The following is a 16005-nucleotide window of genomic DNA, read 5'->3' as shown; positions in this document are numbered from 1 at the left end:
ATTGCCAGGCTGGTGTCTAATGTAAATGAAACTACATTGATTTAGTGTTACCCAACGTGCCTCTCCTGCTTGTTCATCTTCTGCAGTCTGATCAAAATCCTTCCTTCCAGGTAGCTGTGGCCTCATGCCCTATATAAGCACAGAAAATAATGTCATCACAAGCCTTAATGATGAAGGTAGTTATAGGACAAAAGCCCCTGCAGCAAGTTGGGTATTGGGTCATTGTTCCTGCTAATGTCATGGTGCCATTTCTCGCTATTTTTAGAATCGTTCCCTTTGTACAGCAAATTTCTCATGTAGTTGCTTAACTATATAGAAGATCTTGTCTTCACCGGACCTAATAGCAAGAAGCCATCTTCTTCTCACTTCTGGAAATCAGACAAACCCCTAAAAGCTGAAGAGATTGATAAAAACTTGGTAGGCAGCTGCCTGCAAACCTAAATTTAAACTTTGAAAAAAATGAGGATCTCAACTCAGTCTGCTGCTAACCCTTAATGCAGTGACAGACTGAGCAGAAAGACCTTGCAAAAATTTTGCAGGCATCTAAATTATCCACTCACAGTTTCAGAAGTAACTCGGGGATTCAGTAAATCAGCATGGACCTAGTTCCTAAATTATTTATGTGCTTTTGGAACTTTTAGCACTGATCCAAACTTCTCCACATTTTGAGAGAAGTGGAACAACGGATTAGGAACTTTTGAGCCTTTCGTGCTGAAAATGTTCCAAACTATATATCCAAGCCCTTTTATTATTATCTACTTTGTATATTATGGTTGTCTCAGACACCTTAGCATGAATTGAAGCTCTTTGGCTTTGGTTGCCCTATAAGCACAGAAGATGCAACCTGTATGTTCTGAGTTTGCAGTCTAAATGAGCTAGACAGATAAAGAACAGTTATTATTCCCATGTTATTGTCAAGGAAATAAGACAGAGGAAGATTAAATGACCAGCCCAAGGTCACAAAAAGTAGTCTCTAGCAAAGGTTGGGTCTCAGCCTACATTTCTTAAGTCTCTGCCCAATACTTTAGCCATCCATTCACTTGCTTTTTAAGTACCCTGTCATTATTTCTGTGAAGAAAATTATGCAACTCCTCCAGCAGCCAGTACTGTGTAATTCAGCTTGTCTGAAAGGGAATATGAAATGGCAGTTTCAAAAAAAATTAACCCTCCTGCCACACAATCTGGCAGTCCTGTCAAAACGTCTCATTTTTTATCTTCTCGTCCTCTGGTGGGTATTTAATTTCCCTCTTTACTCTCAGAATACTGGCTGGGGCTTTATCTGCATTGCCCTACAAAACCTTCACAGGAGTCTCCAGGGCCTTGTGGAGGACGTATTCTGTAGATGAGGGATGTGATAGTTTTGAGCCCTTCATTTCTAGCCCAGGTGTTCAGATCCACCCCGTGTTACTCGTAGCTGTCACTCGCACAGGAAGGATTCCTGGCAGCTTCTCTGACAAGCAGCAGTAGCTTGAGCTCTGCAGGAGGACACGGGAAGCGCCCCTGCGTACGGTCGCCCATCGCAGCGCTGCATCACTCAGCCACACTTTCAGATGGGGTGTTACACACTGGCAGGTGTTTTATTCCTGCTTGCCGTGTCCACGGGAGCAGGAGCTGCACCTCTGAGGCCAGTCTGGTTCAGGAGAGTCTCCACCTTTAGGTGATGTCTCCATCACCCTGGTGCCCTCGTTTGGGACACTAATTCTTTCAGTGGTGACCTCAATAAAGGAAGCCAAGGGATGCAGGAGAACCAAGGTGACAAAGGAATTTGCCCAGGACGAACCAGGGTGCCTCTGGTTTCTGCCTCTCGCAGAGTCAAGATCTTGCCCCAGACCTTTCAGGCTGACGCAGTTACAGCCCATCTGCTCCAGGCAAGCAGCGTGGCCGCCCAGTTCAGTTGTCTTTGACTTCCCAGACCAAATAATGCATTTACAGCTGGGTCGGGGGCGAGGTATTGAGGCTCAAGTATGTTTTGTATTCACAGATCTACAGAGAGAGGCTGTTGTGACACTACTCCTTGTGCTCTTTATTCTCTTTCTCATTACTAAGCAATTTCTTTATTAATGGAAAAAGCATTTTCATCAGCTGCACTTCTACCCTGTGATGTTTCTGACAGCCCACCCAAGAACTGGGGCAGGCTCTGATGTAAATCTGGGACCTAAAAAGCCTACCTGGTGTTCTGGTGAATTCCACATGCATTCTACGGAGGGGAAATTAATAGGAAGCTTTAGTTAATAGATACTTCAGATAAAAGTGCGAGTGCATCTGATCACCATAGCAACATGAAAGAGCCAGCAGGGAGAGGAAATGTCACCGTGTCTGTGCCTTGACCTGCAGCAAAAACAGCCTAAGTGCTGCGGATTTCACACATGGATGTTCACAAGTGGGGACAGAGACACGTACAGGTGCACAGCCCCGCATGCACACAGCCCACTCAGGCGTTCAGCCATTAGATATTTACACACAGTGAGTTAGTGCACACAGACACGCACGTGAAGGCTGACACGTCAAGACTAAAATGGACCACCTGTGCCCAAAGTCATTGCTGTCGGCTATTTACTTACAAGAACACAATTTTTCGCTTGTGACCATAGGTGCATATTCACACATCTGTGTGCAGAGGGGACACAGGAACCCTCCCACCTAGCAAATATTCCAGCACGCACAGCCGCTCCTCCTGCCCCGGCGTGCAGCAAGCTGCACTCGCGCAGCACGGACACGCTGGAGATGCTCAAGACGCCTTTGCTCCTTTTCTTTTCAAGCGCGAAGCTGCTGCGTCCCTGAGCACATCGCACGTGTAGATGACACACTCGCATGCACAGTCAGACCTTGTGTGGGAATTCTGCCACGGACACTTTGGCTCTGGCTCTCAGGAGCGCTGAGCACCTGCTGCTCCCGTTGACTTTAACAGCTGCTGAAGTGAAAATTAGGCCCACGCTGTCTGTTATGCAAAAGCAGTTTCTTAGCAACAAAAATTATATTCTGTGTGAAGGCAACATGCATTAGCGGGATGATCCTAGGTAATTCCAGACAAGACCTAAATGGGTGGACGGATGGATGGACAGACTGAATATTAATAATGACAGACAGAATAATAATAATGGAAATAATGAGACTAATCCTATTTCCCTGGAAAGGAGAAGAAACAGCTATAAATAAAATACAACAGGAGAAACCCTGTGCCAATTCCCCATATAAAGATTAGAGCCACTTAAATTCAACTTATGCCCTAAAAATAGGTTCTGGTAACTAAAGCTTCACTCATCTAAGCTAGGCTATTTATTGCCTCGAATATTTTTCCCTCGCTCTGGCCATGTATTACCATTCAGGAATGGAGCAAGCTGTACATCTTGTCCTATGGCAGGGATCAAAGGCAGTAACTCTTGTGTTTGCTGTTACGCTTGAGGCTTGGCTACCTCCAGACTACCTTGGCCTAGGCGGAAAAGCGGTACTTTAACATGCTCTACCAAACCCAAATGATTCGCTCCACTTAAACCCACGTCAGACTAATGCCGTACTAGCATGCTGCGTAGCTACTGTACTCTGAAGTTCAATCGGTTCCAGGAATTTAACAGAAATAAAACCTCCCATGAAATGTACCGACGTTGTGAGGTTACAGAAAAACGCTGCCAGCCCAGGCCGCGCCTGCTTGGCACAGAAAGGGAGGCCCCGGGTCACCTTCCCCGGGCTTTCAGGGCGCACTGGCACAAGGACCGGGGTCGCTTTCCCGTCCCCGGGCCCCACCTCACACCCGGCTCCGCTCCCCCCCGCCCCGGGCCCGGGGCCCCGGCACCCGCGGCGCCGGCCCGCACACAGCCAGGCGAGCAGCGGCAGGCCTGGCCCGGCCGCTCCGGCTCCGGCTCCGGCTCCGGCTCCGAGCAGGGCAGGGGACGGCCGAGCCCCGAGCCCCGAGCCCCGGGCCCCGGGCCCCCCTGCGCCGCGCCCGCCCGGCGCCCGCCCGCTCCCTGCCCCAGCAGCCCCTGCGCGGCGCGGGGCGCGCTGGGAAGCGCAGTCCCGGAGCTGCCGGGACCCGCGGGCGGGGCCGCCCTCGGCCGGGGCAGGGCCACGCTTCCCGGGGCGCCCCGCGCGGCGCGGCCAGCGGGCCCCGGCGGCCGCCCCCTTCCTGCCGCCTGCCGGGAAACCGAGCCCGCGGGGAGCCGCTCCTGCGGGGCCGGCCGGGCCGCGCCGGGCGCCGGACTACATTTCCCATCGCCCGCCTCCCGCCCCGCCCCTGCGGCCGTGCGGGCGCCATTTTGTTTCGCGTTACAGCCTAAGATGGCGGCCGGGCGGGGAGACTGAAGGTTGCCGCGCTGAGGTGAGGGGTGTCTCGCCGGGCGCCGCCGGCCCCGCAGGGCTCCTCCCCGCCGGGGGGCCGCCCGTCCCCGTCCCCTGCCCCGGGCCGAGCTGGGGGCGTGGAGGAGCAGCCGGCCCATGGCCAGGAGGTGGCCGGTGCAGTCGCCGCGGCCCCCGTCGCCATGGACCTGCGCACGGCCGTGTACAACGCGGCCCGCGATGGGAAGCTGAAGCTGCTGCAGAAGCTGCTGGGCAGCCGGAGCCGGGAGGAGCTGGAGGCGCTGACGGCAGGGCCCGGCGGGGGCGGCGGCCCCGGGGCGGGGAGCACGCCGTTGCTGATCGCCGCCCGGCACGGGCACCTGGAGGTGGTGGAGTACCTGCTGGATCACTGCGGCGCCCGCGTGGAGGAGGGAGGCTCGGTCAGCTTCGACGGGGAGACCATCGAGGGGGCCCCGCCGCTCTGGGCGGCCTCGGCTGCCGGGCACCTGGGGGTGGTGCGCAGCCTCCTGGATCACGGCGCGTCGGTGAACCAGACCACGCTGACCAACTCCACGCCGCTGCGGGCTGCTTGCTTTGACGGGCACCTGGAGATCGTGCGCTACTTAGTTGGGGAGCGCGGGGCCGACCTGGAAGTAGCCAACCGGCACGGACACACTTGTTTGATGATTTCTTGCTACAAAGGGCACCGGGAAATTGCACGCTACTTGCTAGAGAAGGGGGCTGATGTCAACCGCCGGAGCGTGAAGGGGAATACGGCCCTGCATGACTGCGCTGAGTCCGGCAGCCTGGAGATCCTGCAGCTATTGCTCCGCTCCAAAGCCCGCATGGAGAAAGATGGCTATGGCATGACTCCTCTGCTAGCTGCCAGTGTCACCGGTCACACCAACATTGTGGAGTACCTCATCCAAGGAGGGCTGCAGCAGGAGGAGGAGGAGGTTGCAGGGAACCAAAATGGGACCTGTGCATCAGGTGGGAGCCATCAGAGATGCTGCAGCGCTGACAAGGAAACTCCTCAGGGCTGCGGTGAAGAGGGCTGTGAGAGATGCTGTGCCTCAGCTTCCAGTCAGGATGAGCAGCAGGTCCCTAACGTGTTCTGCACTCGAGAGGCTGCTGTGGAAGCACTGGAGTTGCTGGGTGCTACGTTTGTGGATAAGAAACGTGACCTTTTGGGAGCCCACAAGTACTGGCGAAGGGCGATGGAGCTTCGGTGTGAGGGCGGGCAGTACTTGCCTAAACCTGAGCCCCGGCAGCTGGTGTTGGCCTACGACTATTCCCGGGAAGTGAGTTCGCTGGAGGAACTGGAAGCCTTGATTACTGACCCAGATGAGATGCGCATGCAGGCACTGCTGATTAGAGAGCGCATCTTGGGTCCTTCCCACCCAGACACCTCCTATTACATCCGTTACCGAGGGGCAGTCTATGCTGACTCCGGCAACTTCGAACGCTGCATTAACCTGTGGAAGTATGCTCTGGACATGCAGCAAGGCAACCTGGAGCCTCTCAGCCCGATGACTGCCAGCAGTTTCCTTTCCTTTGCTGAGCTTTTCTCTTACGTGCTTCAGGACCGCTCCAAAGGCACTTTAGCTACCCACCTGGGCTTCTCTGACCTCATGGGAGTACTGAGCAAAGGGGTCCGGGAGGTGGAGAGGGCGCTTGTGCATGGCAAGGACCCTGTAGTTGACTCAGCGCAGTTCACCAAGACGCTGGCCATTATCCTCCACCTTGTCTTCTTGCTGGAGAAGGTGGAGTGCACCCCGGAGCAGGAACACCAGAAACGCCAGACTATCTACCGCCTGCTAAAGTGCAGCCCCCGGGCCAAGAACGGCTTCACTCCTTTGCATATGGCTGTAGACAAAGATACCACAACAGTGGGACGTTATCCCGTGGGCAAGTTCCCATCACTCCACGTTGTGAACTTGCTTCTGGAGTGTGGGGCTGACCCAGATAGCCGTGACTATGACAACAACACCCCGCTGCATGTTGCTGCCCGCAACAACTGCCCGCTGATCATGAGTGCCCTGATGGAGGCTGGAGCCCATATGGATGCCACCAATGCCTTCAAGCAGACTGCTTATGAGCTGCTGGATGAGAAACTGCTCACCAAGAGCATGATGCAGCCCTTCAATTACATCACCCTCCAGTGCCTTGCTGCTCGCGCCCTGGACAAGCACAAGATTCCCTACAAGGGTTTCATCCCTGAGGAACTGGAAGCCTTCATTGAACTGCACTAGGGCGGGAGAGCTGAAGTCCCCAGCCTTTCCCGTCACCTGTTTCACCCTGCAGAGGTAGTGCAGCCTGAGATCTCGGGCCGTCCTTGCTTCGGTGCCGAAGGCCGTCGCTGTACTGAGACGGGCTGCGAGCTTTGTCCTCATCTGTCACCATCAAGCTGGCGTGCGCAGGGGTAGGGGAGGAGGAGGCTCGAGAACTCATGGCTGTCCCTCATTGTTGTCATCTTCAGGTACCAGATATCTCCAGTGCACTGTATCCAGAGAAGGCCGCAGCCCCTGCCCTTTCCCATGCCAGTCGTCTTGTCCTGAGAAGGAAGGAAAATGGAGATCCCTGGGACCTGCTGCCTCTCCCATTAGTGCTGGATTAACTCAGCGTTAAGCTTTGGAGCAGCTACACATCACACATGTGCTCTAGCCCTTCCCATCCCAAATACCGAACAGATAGGAATGCAAGTGAGGAATAAAGTAATCTTCCAACTAATTCTTTCCCCACCCCCTTCTCAGATTTGGTACAGTACGAGTCTAACAGCCGAGTGGCTTTGCTCTGCTGAGGTAGTTGCCTTGCATGGCAGTAGGGCTGGGTATGTTGAGGATGTGTTTTTTTTTTCCTCCCTTGGTTGGCCAAGTAGCAAGTGGTGTTAAAGGCCTGAGGTTTCAATGATTGTGCATAAAGCTGGGTTATTTTTTCTCTTTTAGAGCCAGGCCCTATCTATGCTGCAAGACTTCTTCAATCCTGTAAGATATAGTAAGGTCAGTTCTGGTTATACAGTTTCATCAATAGATGTTGGTTTTTATGAATGGGGAGGAAAAACTGCTACCTTAAAAACAAAATACTGATGTGGCGTTCAGGCCCTTAGCTTGGCCATTCTGCACACGTTCACTCCTTTTCCCGCACAGAGGTCCTTTAGCTCCAGAGGTCAGCAGGGATTGAGCTGTACAGGGTGGACATGGCCGGGTGTCAGAGCCAAACCAGTGCACTTTGAACCATCTTTGAGGATGTGCTCTTGCAGGCCTCTAAGATGGGAGGTACTTGTAGTGTGGGTGGTGCTTGGGGGGTTATTAAAGCAAGTGAGTGTTGGTGGCATGTTTGCGTGAGGGTGGCGCGAAGGAAGAAGCAAGAAAGAAATGAAGGGTGCCTTCTTGTTCCGAGGTTTATTAGTATCAACTGATTGGGCTCTGTTAATTATCCCATTTTGAAAACCTCCATGGAGTGGGTTGTTAGCATCTGGTTTTGGCTTTTGATTCTTTTTGCAACTTTACTGAGGATGGTGCTGCTTCAAAGATTGAATTTGAAATCTCATTTGGCTACTATTTGGGCAAGCTCCTTTCTTTGATTAGGATCTGCATGCAACTTATTTTTCTCTTTAAGTCCGTAGTCTCAGGGTAGGCATTTGCCTCCATCAGCAGAACCCTCCTTGGTGGTAAACAGGCAGTGTTGGTAAATGCGATGCTGTTCCAGCAGTTTATCTTCTTGCAGGGGGAGTGACTGGGCTTTGGCAGCCTGTGGCTCATTTCTTGGCCCCGGGCAGAGTGGAGAGCACAGTTGGGGGTGAAGCAGCTGCCTCGGAGATTTGGGAAAGGTCAGGACTGGGAGAGCAGAACCCTGATAAACAACCATGCACTATATGCTACTGAAGCTTCTCTACTTGTATTTATAAGCCAGCATATCTATATGCCTCAATAATCCAATGCTCTCTGCCCCTTAAAAGATATTGTAGATCTGCCATTACATTTTTGCAGTGTTAACTATAACATTTATTTATAAAGCAAGGAGGTTTAACTTTTATTGAGATGTAAAGTGCAGAGTTAGTTTAGCTACGTTCTATTTTTTTTCTTCCTTTTGGCTGAAACCTGAACTAAACTGCAGGAATGGAATTTGTTAATTTGTGAGCTGATGAGCGCTCTTAACTTTAAATAATAAACCAAAAAATGGCTGCTAGAATGCAAGTGCCTTGGACTTCTTGTTGGTAAGCCTGTATTTTCAGCTTGTTTCCTAGGGATGATACATGTGTGGGTACGGAAATACTGGGTGTTTGCAATCAACAGATGCGATTGTTTCATTTCATCTGAATTTACTCCTGGGAGAAGATAATATGTATTGCACTTGCAAACACTTGCCCTGAAAAAGGATGACACTGACACTGAAGTGACACCTCTCTCTATATACTTTGCCTTATCTTTTGATATAAATGAACAGTGTGAAGGGATGCTACTCTGTTGGCTCCGATATTACCTGCCTTATATACAGTTGGGACTGTGGGCACAGCAAGCAGAAAGAGGGATGCAGTGTGCTTATCATCAGTTTATGTTTTTCAACCCCAGAGCTGGGAAGTCAGAAGCAGGCAGAGGAATTAAAGATACTGGAGTTAGTTCCACACAAGAATTTGGATTTCCAAAAATGCTCGGCCTTCCCCAGGGAGGATGGGAGCAGATGGATAAAATAGTTGAATGTTTGTCCCTTCATTGATTGCTCCATCCTCAGAAATGATTCTTGATGGTTTGAGCAATGTTGCTGCCTTCTGTTTCCTTTGAAAATGCTAGACACGACATTTAAGCAGTGTCTGCGGTTCTGTGCGACATGCTTCTCCCGTCAAAATACTGCTGCTGTGCTGTAGGTGATCTTCAGGTACGTAGGTGAGCAGCTGCCACCGCAGGTACAAGGAGCCGGATAGCCACAGGGCTGAGGCTGAAAGTTCCTGACTGTGGTGCTCTCTGCAGTCCCATCCCCTGCGCAGAGCTGCTGGGAGGAGGGAGAGGAGGGGGGAGTTCTCCCACAGCTGGCGCGGGGAAGTGACCCTGGAGCCGTGGTCTTGTGATCAGGTAGCTGGGGGATCCAGTCATGTACAAAAGCCTCAAGGAGGAGAATACTTTGTGTGACAGAAAAGGGCTTTAATTTTTTTTCTTTTTTAAGACAGCAATAATCTGTAATTACATAGTAAGGACCTAGCAATTAAATGTTGATAGTAATTACTGGGTGGGAGAAATCACTGCGTGAATTTAGGGGTAATTACAATGAACGGTCCTTATTTATTGTAGGTGTGTTCTGGGCCAGCTCCAGTATGTGGGGCAAAACAAGGAGCTGTCGGGAGCAGTGAAACATTTCAGTGATGATTTTGTTATCTGAGTAATTATCTCGGACAGAGCGTGGAGTTGTTTTTTTTTCCTGGGGTGGCTTACAGACCCTCCTGCAGCATGCTGCTCTCCAGGAGCCCTTCCGTACACTGCCATGAACAAAATGTCTGCCTTTTATTCCTTTCTTAAAACCCAAGATGTGCTTTTCTCTCTCTCTAATACTGGTAATTGGTCCTCTTGGCAATAAAGTCTCCCATACAGGTTTCTTTAGAAATGCAAAAGTAGTGAGAAATTCACTGGGGTTTCCCTGGAGCCAGATGCTGGTCCCCTTCCGTGGAGGTCTTTGGAGCCTCCTAATGCCCCAAGATCAGTGCTTACAAAGAAAGTGGCCTAGAGCATAAAGACAGGGATACTGTGTCAGCATTTCCCAGGCTCGAAGAGACAGGGAAGAACAAGGGGGTCACAAGCACACGTGCATTCTCCTGGTGAAAACAAGACCCTGGTGGCAAAGCTCCCTTTCCAGGGTGAGCAACGGCAAAGAGGGCCCTGAAAATGTGGGAAGAGTGAACCCGCTGCTGCGGTTAAAGCAGGGCTGTGGCTCTGAAGTGGAAGTTGCTCCCAGTAACCTTTGAGCCTCTTGGCCCTCCACATGCTGGAAGTTCAAAAAAAGCCCAACCCTGCGATGTTTTCCAGCCTGCTGCCATGTCTTTCCCTCTCCCTTTCTCTGGTCCAAGCAAACTTGATGTGACTGTGTTAAGGTTGTTTACAAGCTAGAGCAGCGTCCAGTTGACTAGTTTTGCATGACGTTTATTTATAGAAAGCAGGAGAGCTGGGGAAGGAGTGATGTATATGTTTTCTCCCAAGGGGAGGGGCTGTCCTGGTGGCTGCACAGCAACAACTGCAGTGTGACAGAATTGCAGTAACACAACACCTATTCGAACAAAGGTGACGTAGAGGAGACAAAATAGGGAAATAGAAGGAATCCAAGCACTTGGAGGATTCCAGCAGGCTCTATAAAGAGCAAATGAGTTAATCCATTGTCACTGGGTCCTTGGAAGTTAAAAGCCAAATGGTTTCAAAGCTGGAAGCCAACAACTGATGGCAGCTTTTAAATAGCAATGCTTTTATGTGGTTCGTGTTCTGCTCAGGACAGAGAGGGCGTTGATTTGTCTGAGCCTGGTGTCTTGTGCTGAGAACTTCTCAGCCAAAGATGTCCAGGAGGAGCTAAGCCTCCTTGAGGTGGGGGGAGGGAGGCAGAGAGACCACCTGTAGATGGATCCATGAGAAAGGACCTGTGGCTTCTTAAGAGGAAATTCTGTGGGATTTAAATCCAAAACTCTGACGGCCACTGCTCTGGTGCAGTTCAAGAGTAGGGACACGTCAGCTCTCAGCTCCTATGCCTGGTGGTGCCCAGGAGCTCCAGAGCTTGCACTGAAGTTCGGGCAGTGCCCAGGCTCTCCAGCATCATCCTGCAGACATCCTTGGCCCCTCCTGAGGGGCATAAGCTGCTCAACATCAAAAAGGCAGCAGTTGCAGCTTTCAGCACAGGGCAGGTGGAGGGAGCTGTCCTCCTTTATACCGTTACCTGCTATCCTCTGAGGAGCCAGGACTAAGGAGAGGTTCCCATTCTGCTCTCTCCTCCGTGCTGGGGTTTCATGTCTCAGCAGTGAGCTTTATTTAGTAGGCTGGTACTTGTTTGGGAGGGCGTGCTTTGTGCAGAACGAGCTTGAGGTAGATTGAGCCAGAGGGGAGGCGTGAGAATTGGACGGTCTTTACCCCCGTGACCAGAGTGCTCCCTGAGAGGGGATTAGTGTCAGCTGAACAGTCTTTTCTCCAAGGACTTATTAATGTCCATCTTACGGAGGTGTTGGTTGTAAGGCTTGGGTGGTTCTTGGACAAAGACTATAATCAAGAATTAGGCCCTGTGAGTGCCTAGTTTGGGTAGTCCCAGGTCCAGAATGGCCTGTAGGAGTCCTGCGCTTTGGCTGCCAGACCGTGCTGGCTCCTCTCAATTTGAAACGTAGCGGGACAACGTCACTATTCAGAGTGACACGAGCTCACGCACATCTGCAGAATTACCCGCAACGGGGTCACCACCCCTGTATCAATCACACTGGCCCTGGAGGTCCACCTTAATGAGGACTTGGCAGCCCTCGGGCTCCTCCTGGGGTGAGGAGTAGGGTGAGCGCTGCCCTGCAGCTTGCAGAGGCCCCTGCGCAGGGTGGGTTGGGTCTGCAGCTCCGTGCTGCTGGCTGGGCTCTGGTCCGCAGAGGGAGCAGTCCCATCTCTAGTCGTCTGGTGGCTTCGGGCCGACCTCTGCTGACAGAGCAGGCAAATGGCCGCAGCAGAAGCCATCGAGGGAGAGCGTGGGGTCTGGGGCTTTGCTTTTGATGCCCTGCTCGTGTTAAAAGCTCAGTAGAGATCTGCCTGGTGTAGCCCTCACCCGGGTCCTGCAGAACGCCTCCCCCATTCCTGGCCTTTGTCCACCCCTTCTGTAATGCTCTGCTCAATGCTTTTGTTCTTGCGTCAAACTCTTTCCTCAAAGGCGATAACATAAATAGGTGGAGTAATCTCCATAGGGCACATTCCTCTCTGCAACAGCCAGTCTAAAAGGGCCCTGGTCCCACCTTTGACCTTTTACAGGCAAGTAAGAACGGAGGAGTGAACACTCAGCTTCTGCCTCCTCGCACTTTCTCTGCATTTCCCCTCTCATTCCACCTTCATTAAGTAATTTTTTTTTTTCCCCCCAAACACAGCTTTACTTTAAAGAGTCTTGTTTAGCCCTCTATCTGGTGTGTAATCTCAGTTCTTTAACAGAGTTTTCTTAAATACAAAAATACTTTCTTTCAAGCTATGCCTCTGGGGGCACGCAGGAATTTTGTCTTTCACAAACAAAAAACTTCTCTCTGTAGTTTCAGAGGGGAACTGGGAAAAGTGATCTCAATGCCTCAGTGGCCTGCAGCCTCTCAGAAGGCTGTGAAGCTGGTTTCCTGAGCCTTCCTGGGTCTGATGCGAGAGGCTTGGGGGAAATGGCGCGGCTGGCGCGCTGCGGCGAGGGGAGCGCGCCATGCACGCAGAGTAGGCGTCGGCGTGAAAGGCCAAGAGGATGCCGTGTGACCCCTGAGCAAAGAAAGAGGGCTGCTGGAAGAAAACAGTGGGACCTCATGGTGCTTAGCACCTGGCAGGGGGCCACAGCTCCCCAAAGCAGCCCCTGAAGATTTGCCCCTCAAATGATTTGGTCAGCAGCGGGTTATGAAACAGAACCCCGGTACGCCATCTGCCAGCCCCCTCCATCCCAGAGGTACAGACATGCAGAACGGGTTTCCTGATATCCCTGACTGCCTGCTAATTCTGCAAGAAAGAACCAGAGAAACACAAACAAATTAATTAAAATTTATTTATAAAACCTTCCAGTAGCCTCAGAAAATCAGGAGAAGAGTTTTCTCAGTTACTTGAAAATAAGCACAAGGTAAACAGTCTCAGGAGATTGCAACCTCTTTTGTCCAACAAAAAAGAAGGTAATTTTCTCCTCTGCTCCAAGGAAGTGGCACCTTTTACCCACAGTGAAATAAAAATAGTCCCAGTCCCAGGAGAATCACTATAGTCCAGGGTTTGAAACAAAGCGTGAGTGTCTCTGGCCTTGGCTGACCTGCTGCACCTCTGATCAAGCATTCTACCTGCTTTCTTCCTCACTGGCCTGTGGACCTGGTGTGACAGTTTCTACCTGCATCATGTTGTGGTTCCCAATCTGAACCATTCGTGCGTGTTGAATGATGAGGGGCGGGATGCCACCTAGACCTGGCATCATGCTGTAGTGGCCTGATGGGAGCTGAAATGGTTGGAAAGGAGGGGGACCCATCTGAGTGGGCATGGGGTGACCCACGGGGGGAGGCGGGTACGTGGCAGGAGGGACAGTTGAAGCCGGCGGGCACCACTGTTGGGGTGATCGCTGCAGCAGCTGCGGCCCTGTTGCTGATGGAGGCACCTGGGGAAGGGAGCCGAGGTTCAGAGCAGCGAAGTTCTGCAGTGTTTGATACCGTTCCTGATACAGCTGTAGTTTCTTTCTCTGCGTCAGGTCCCACATGGCTTTCCTCTTGTTGATCCTGCTGGTAGTAAAGGTGTTCTGCACTGTCCTGGAGAACCCAGGAGAGTTCTCATCCAAGGGCATCAGCCCACCGAGCGTGCTGGGAATCTGACTCCGCTCCAGGGGGTTCTCCTTGGGCACAAAAGGGATGACTGAGTCTTGCTTGTCTGGTTTCAGGATGGACTCCATCAGAGCAGTGTTTGTCTGAAACATACACAGGTCGCATGGGAAGTTCTTGGTCAGCAGAAGGATGATGAAAGCAGAGTTTTCCATAGCATCCTGGAAGCAAGTCAGATGGCTACGTCCGGCAATGAAGAAATCCCCACAGAGCGTGGCACCATTGGGAACCCCCATGTTCTCCAGCAGGTCCTTGACCCGATGGGCAACAATCTCATCTTCACTAGCATGCAGGACAACGAAAGTGAAGAACTTTCCACTATCTGGCTCTGATGTGGGCGCTGGTTCTACAGTTTGGAGAGGAGGAGGCCAGACTGGAGAGGGGGATGAGTGGAGGGAAGGGGCATATAAGTTGGAAGGAACTCTCTGAAGAGGAGGGGGAAGGGCTGAGGAGGAGGAATAGGTAGGAGGAGGAAGGGAACCGGTTGAAATGGAAGCAGATGCAGAGCTAGAAGGAAGGCCTGCTGGAACATAGGAGTGCCTCATGGATATGTGGGCAGAACCAGTATCCACTGGCTTTTCATCTTGCTTTTTGTCTGTGTTTTCTTTTGGTGCACGAGGTTCCGCTGCCACTGTGCTGGAAACATCACTACTTTCGACAGGTTGGTTCACAGCGCCCGGCGTGGGCAGCTGTGTTTCAGGAATAGGGAGAGTTGGACGACGTGAGCTGACCTGCAGAACCTTCTCCGGTTGGGGGACTTGGGCACCCGTGTCCTGCCCAGGATGAGAGTTGGGTCTGCTGGCCCAGCTTGTTTCCTGCAGGCCGTGGCTCTGTCTGTCCACGTCAGGCTGTCCAGCACCGCCGGTGCTCCCTTCGCACAGCCGGCTGGGCTGGGGAACACGCTTGTGGGAAGAAGGCTGGGTGTGAAAAGCAGCTGTTGGCGACGCACTGATCTCAAAGTGGCTGGGGAAAGAGGGACTCCCCAAAGAGCACAAGGTCCGTGGGCCTGAAAGGTCCGAGTTGCCTCTAATCTGCACTGGGGAACTTCTCACCATGTCGTTTGGGCTGACCATCTGGAGAAATCCTACACCCTCATCAGATCTCAGTGTCTGAAATTTGTCACCTGGGCTCGTGCTGATAGCAGAGCCATGGTTTTCCTGGTCGTCAGCTGGGATGCTGTTGAGCGTGTCCCCCTGAGTTTCCTTGCTGGCGTTGCAGGCTTTGGTGGCAGCCTGGTAGGCTTTGTCCATGGCTTCATGACTGCACAGCTTTTCCTCGGCTAACACTGAGTAGATGTGTGCCAGAAGCGCCATGGCACCTGCATCCAGCTGGGGAGGCTGCAAATCCTCCCCGTCTTCCTGCACTCTTGCGGTGCCCAGTTTGGTCTGGTGGACGTACTGGGCTGCCTGGTTCTCTCTCAAGGCATCCAAACAAATTCTTGCATCTGCTTCTTGCCCCAGAGTAAGCAGGACCATGGCTTGCAGTAGTTTGCTGCTGGGCCCAGGTATCAAGTGCTTCAGTTTATGTTTGAGGCTAAGGAGCTTATCTTGTGGGATCTGGGACAGAATATTAAAAATGTCCTCAAAGCTTGGCTGGAGCTCGGCGCTCTGTGCCATCTCATCAGCTGGTGGCCCAGAGGATGGACTGAAGCAGCATGGATGGAAAAAGCATATTACGGCACTTGGGGCGGAGGTTTGTTTCCCTGTGCTGCTCTGTGATGCCCTGCTCACGCTTCACATACCGCACAGGCGATAGCGCTTTGCTGCTCAGGGGATCTCTCCGTCCTGAGGAACCTGCAAGAAGAACACAGGACAACGTTCAGAAATAGCGATGTGGGGAGCTGGGGGGTTCCTCGCCAGGCTTGCAGACCCCCAAGGCTCTCCCTCACAGCTCTCTTAGCATTTTTGCGTCTATTCAGCGCTCGCAGGTCCGCCAGTGCTCCACGCGTTATTCCAACTGTTATTAAGCAAAGAGCAATTTCACGTTAATTACAACTGTTTTAAAATAACTGCTGAGCTGATAACGTATTTAGGTAAATCCAAGTGTCCGTCTCCTCCAGGCAGCTGGTTCCAGCAGCCTCGCAGGCTCCTTGCGACAGGCAGCGGAGGAGCAAAGCGTGCTTAGAGGAAGAAGCCCTTTCAAAGCGCTCACGCCAGGAGGATTGCTAACCCACGCGCATCCGGTGTCAGGCTGCCTGATGCAGCCGTGGACGT

At 52.2% G+C, this 16005-nt stretch overlaps 2 protein-coding genes across 5 annotated transcripts; one reads left to right on the top strand and one right to left on the bottom strand.

The window, feature by feature from the left end:
• The first annotated feature begins 4472 nt into the window (after window positions 1-4472).
• Window positions 4473-13912, top strand: FEM1A (fem-1 homolog A). 4 transcript variants are annotated; one of them, XR_012831771.1, is made up of 2 exons: window positions 4473-7268; window positions 13894-13912. XR_012831771.1 is itself a non-coding variant. In XM_009481902.2 (2 exons), exons 1-2 carry the CDS (start codon window positions 4473-4475, stop codon window positions 6519-6521), a joined length of 1878 nt encoding a protein of 625 aa, XP_009480177.2. In that variant the 3' UTR covers window positions 6522-8967. The 4 variants fall into 4 exon arrangements, 1 of the variants encoding a protein (XP_009480177.2); XR_012831770.1 differs by lacking the exon at window positions 13894-13912 and adding an exon at window positions 13852-13889; XR_012831772.1 differs by lacking the exon at window positions 13894-13912 and having other exon boundaries at window positions 4473-6575; window positions 6749-8967.
• On the bottom strand, window positions 13115-15457 carry TICAM1 (TIR domain containing adaptor molecule 1). The gene has a single exon (XM_009481901.2). The coding sequence runs from the start codon at window positions 15406-15408 to the stop codon at window positions 13264-13266; it is 2145 nt and encodes a 714-aa protein (XP_009480176.1). The 5' UTR covers window positions 15409-15457; the 3' UTR covers window positions 13115-13263.
• Window positions 15458-16005: the final 548 nt, after the last annotated feature.

Source organism: Pelecanus crispus, chromosome 20 (assembly GCF_030463565.1).
Source record: "Pelecanus crispus isolate bPelCri1 chromosome 20, bPelCri1.pri, whole genome shotgun sequence".
Classification (NCBI taxonomy): domain Eukaryota; kingdom Metazoa; phylum Chordata; class Aves; order Pelecaniformes; family Pelecanidae; genus Pelecanus; species Pelecanus crispus.
This window is presented reverse-complemented; position numbering and strand designations above follow the sequence as displayed.